Raw genomic sequence first — 2,563 nt, forward strand, 5'->3', positions numbered from 1 at the left:
ACATGCCGCAAGAGCCACAACAGGCGCAAGAGCCACAACAGGCGCAAGAGCCGCACCTGGCGCAAGAGCCACAACCGCAGGCGCAAGAGCCACCACCGGCGCAAGAGCCACTTCAGGCGCAAGGGCCATCACAGGCGCAACAACTGCCAACACTGGATCGGGACCAGCCGCCAACCCAGGATCGAGACCGAGAGTCACAGCCGCAAGAGGCACCCCAGGCGCAAGAGCCCCCACAGCCGCAAGAGGCACCGCAGGCGCAAGAGCCACCGCAGCCGCAAGGGGCACCACCGACGCAGGCGCCACCGCAGGATGCAAACCCGGCGCAACTGCCGTCGCAAATCGACATTAATCAGATCGCTGCAGCCATCGCAGCCGCCAATGCGGCGGCTACCCGCATTGACCGAGAGGCTAGCGCTGCCGCCGCCCGAGCTGAAAGGGAGGCGATGATTGCTGCCTTCGCCACCGCCAGTCGCACGGGCCATGAAGAGGCGATGACCGATTTCGCAACGGCCCTGCGCAATGCCCTCTCTAATGAGGGTGGAGCCACACGGGGCTCACTCTCAGCCAAGGTCACGCGCACGTACGACGCGGACATCCCAAAGCTCGAGGGAAAGAACATCACCCCGCAAATGATGGCGGAGTGGTTGGCGCGCTTCACGACACCCCTCGACACGGACAAGCTTGGTCCCAGCCTCGACAGGCCTCGACAGGCCTCGACAGGCCTCGACAGGCCTCGACACCTCTATCCCTCGACAGCAGCTCGACACCCTCGACACCGGGCCTCGACACCTCGACACCAGGGCTCAGCAATCCATTCTCTCGCCAAATTCCAACCGCACTCGATGCTCGGCCCCGCTTCCATCAGCCGTGCATCACTTTGCCGTGCTCCACCTCCAGTTACGGCCCACGTATGGCCACCCACGTCATGCCCCTTTTGTTCCGTTCCGCCAACTCGCGCGCCACCAAGGGCAACGACGCCAGCCTACCATACGGCCACACCGGGTGCCGAAGCTACGCCACCGACCTACCCCGGTCAGACACCTCGGCCACTTCCAACGCTCCGCAGATGGGCTCCAATGTAACTTGCATGAAGAGTCCAGAAGGCGATCAGTCAGCCAGTCACCCGCAGCTGCGACCAGTCGATCTCCTCCAGAACTTCGCGACTACATTGAAGGGGGGGATTTTGGACCCGGACGGGTTCTCGCCGACACGCCGCTACGCAATTGGTTCGCATACCCTCGACCACAATGTCGACCAATCCATCCAGGGATTTCTCTCTCGCGCGCGCTTGCGGCTCGCTCGCCGACACAACGCCACTGCGCTATCGGTTCGCACCCCGTCGACCACAATGTCAACGACTCCGCCGATGGACTCCGACCTGACTCACATCAAAGGTCCGAAGAGATTGACAAAGCGTGGGTCCGGGGTTGTGTTTTTGTGTGAAAAGTATAGTCGCGATCTGCCGCCGTGCCGCCTGGCCGACTACGGTACGCAGTCTGTCTACATCGTCAGGCTGTGCAGCGCGAGAGAGTATACACGCGGACCACTCTCAAGTTGCTGGGCGGATAAGACACTGCGAGGGCTGCAAGAGTTCCTGCTGGCAGACAAGAAGCGTGTCTCGGCGGTGCCGGTGGACACCGCCCTCACCCAGCTGCGCCGCGTCTCACTCCCCAACCCCATCGAGTATGCCGAGACCAAGGCGTCCCTCGATCGGCTGGCTGACGCACGAGGCGAAGCGGCGAGCCGCGCGCAGCAGTGCCGCGGCGGAGGCGGAGGCGGCGGGCGCTGGGAGCGAGGTTGCGGCGCGAGCAAAAGCGAGAGCGCTGCGCACCGGGCGAGGCGAGCGGACGGGCTCGGGCTGGTCTCCTTCCGGGGTCCAAGTGCAAGCCGGAGCGGTGGAGTGAGCGTCGTGGCCTGGGCGCGTCGTGGGGGTCCGAAGTTTGTCCGGAGGCGGATGGTGGCGGTCGACTAGTCGATGGGGCCCGTGTGGAAGACAAGCATCTCCTTGTGCCTCTGCGTGCCCTCGAGCATCGAGCATGCTTGGGTTTCTTTACTCATATCTCATTATGTTAGCTGAGCTATATGCAATCGGAGAGCTCAAAAGGAAAGCCCGTGCACCGTGCCACTCTCGTCAGCCCTTCTTGTCCGTCGCCCATATCCACCCCGACGCCCCCCCCCCCCGGGCCGGCCTCGCCCTCCAGCCCCGGCGGCCATCCCGAGTTTTCCCGACCCGCGACCATCACCTACACCCTCGCTGAGGTGTGAACGTCGGCGTGCTTACTGCGCAGAAACCGCGCCGGGCGCCCTCCCCCCAAAGCCCAAACCGAGCAAACGAGACGCGTGACGTTTCTCGATTTGCCAACAGTTTGCCCTTGTTGCTGGCTGGGCGGCGCATTTCTCTCCCCCGTCCTGGCCTACCTGTTGTCACGCTCGTGGACTCACCGCTCCAGCCATGCCGGCTGCGTGGTGCTCAATCTGCCGCGGCGAGGACGACCTCGAGGTGCGCTGCTCTCCATGCGGCAGACGTTTCCACAAGCAGTGCCTCGGCCTCAGCTCGCAGCAA

The 2,563-nt window shown here is 64.0% G+C and overlaps 1 protein-coding gene across 1 annotated transcript; it reads left to right on the plus strand.

Annotated features, from left to right (window-relative positions):
* Positions 1-23: 23 nt before the first annotated feature.
* EMIHUDRAFT_254524 (hypothetical protein) lies at positions 24-1,904 on the plus strand (the record flags this gene model as incomplete). The annotated part of the gene is made up of 5 exons (XM_005778441.1): positions 24-643; positions 898-1,002; positions 1,268-1,327; positions 1,555-1,630; positions 1,731-1,904. Coding segments are annotated over 5 exons (1,035 nt in total), but the record flags the coding sequence as incomplete, so codon positions are not given.
* Positions 1,905-2,563: the final 659 nt, after the last annotated feature.

The sequence above is a fragment of the Emiliania huxleyi genome, assembly GCF_000372725.1.
Source record: "Emiliania huxleyi CCMP1516 unplaced genomic scaffold EMIHUscaffold_2457, whole genome shotgun sequence".
NCBI lineage: Eukaryota > Haptophyta > Isochrysidales > Noelaerhabdaceae > Emiliania > Emiliania huxleyi.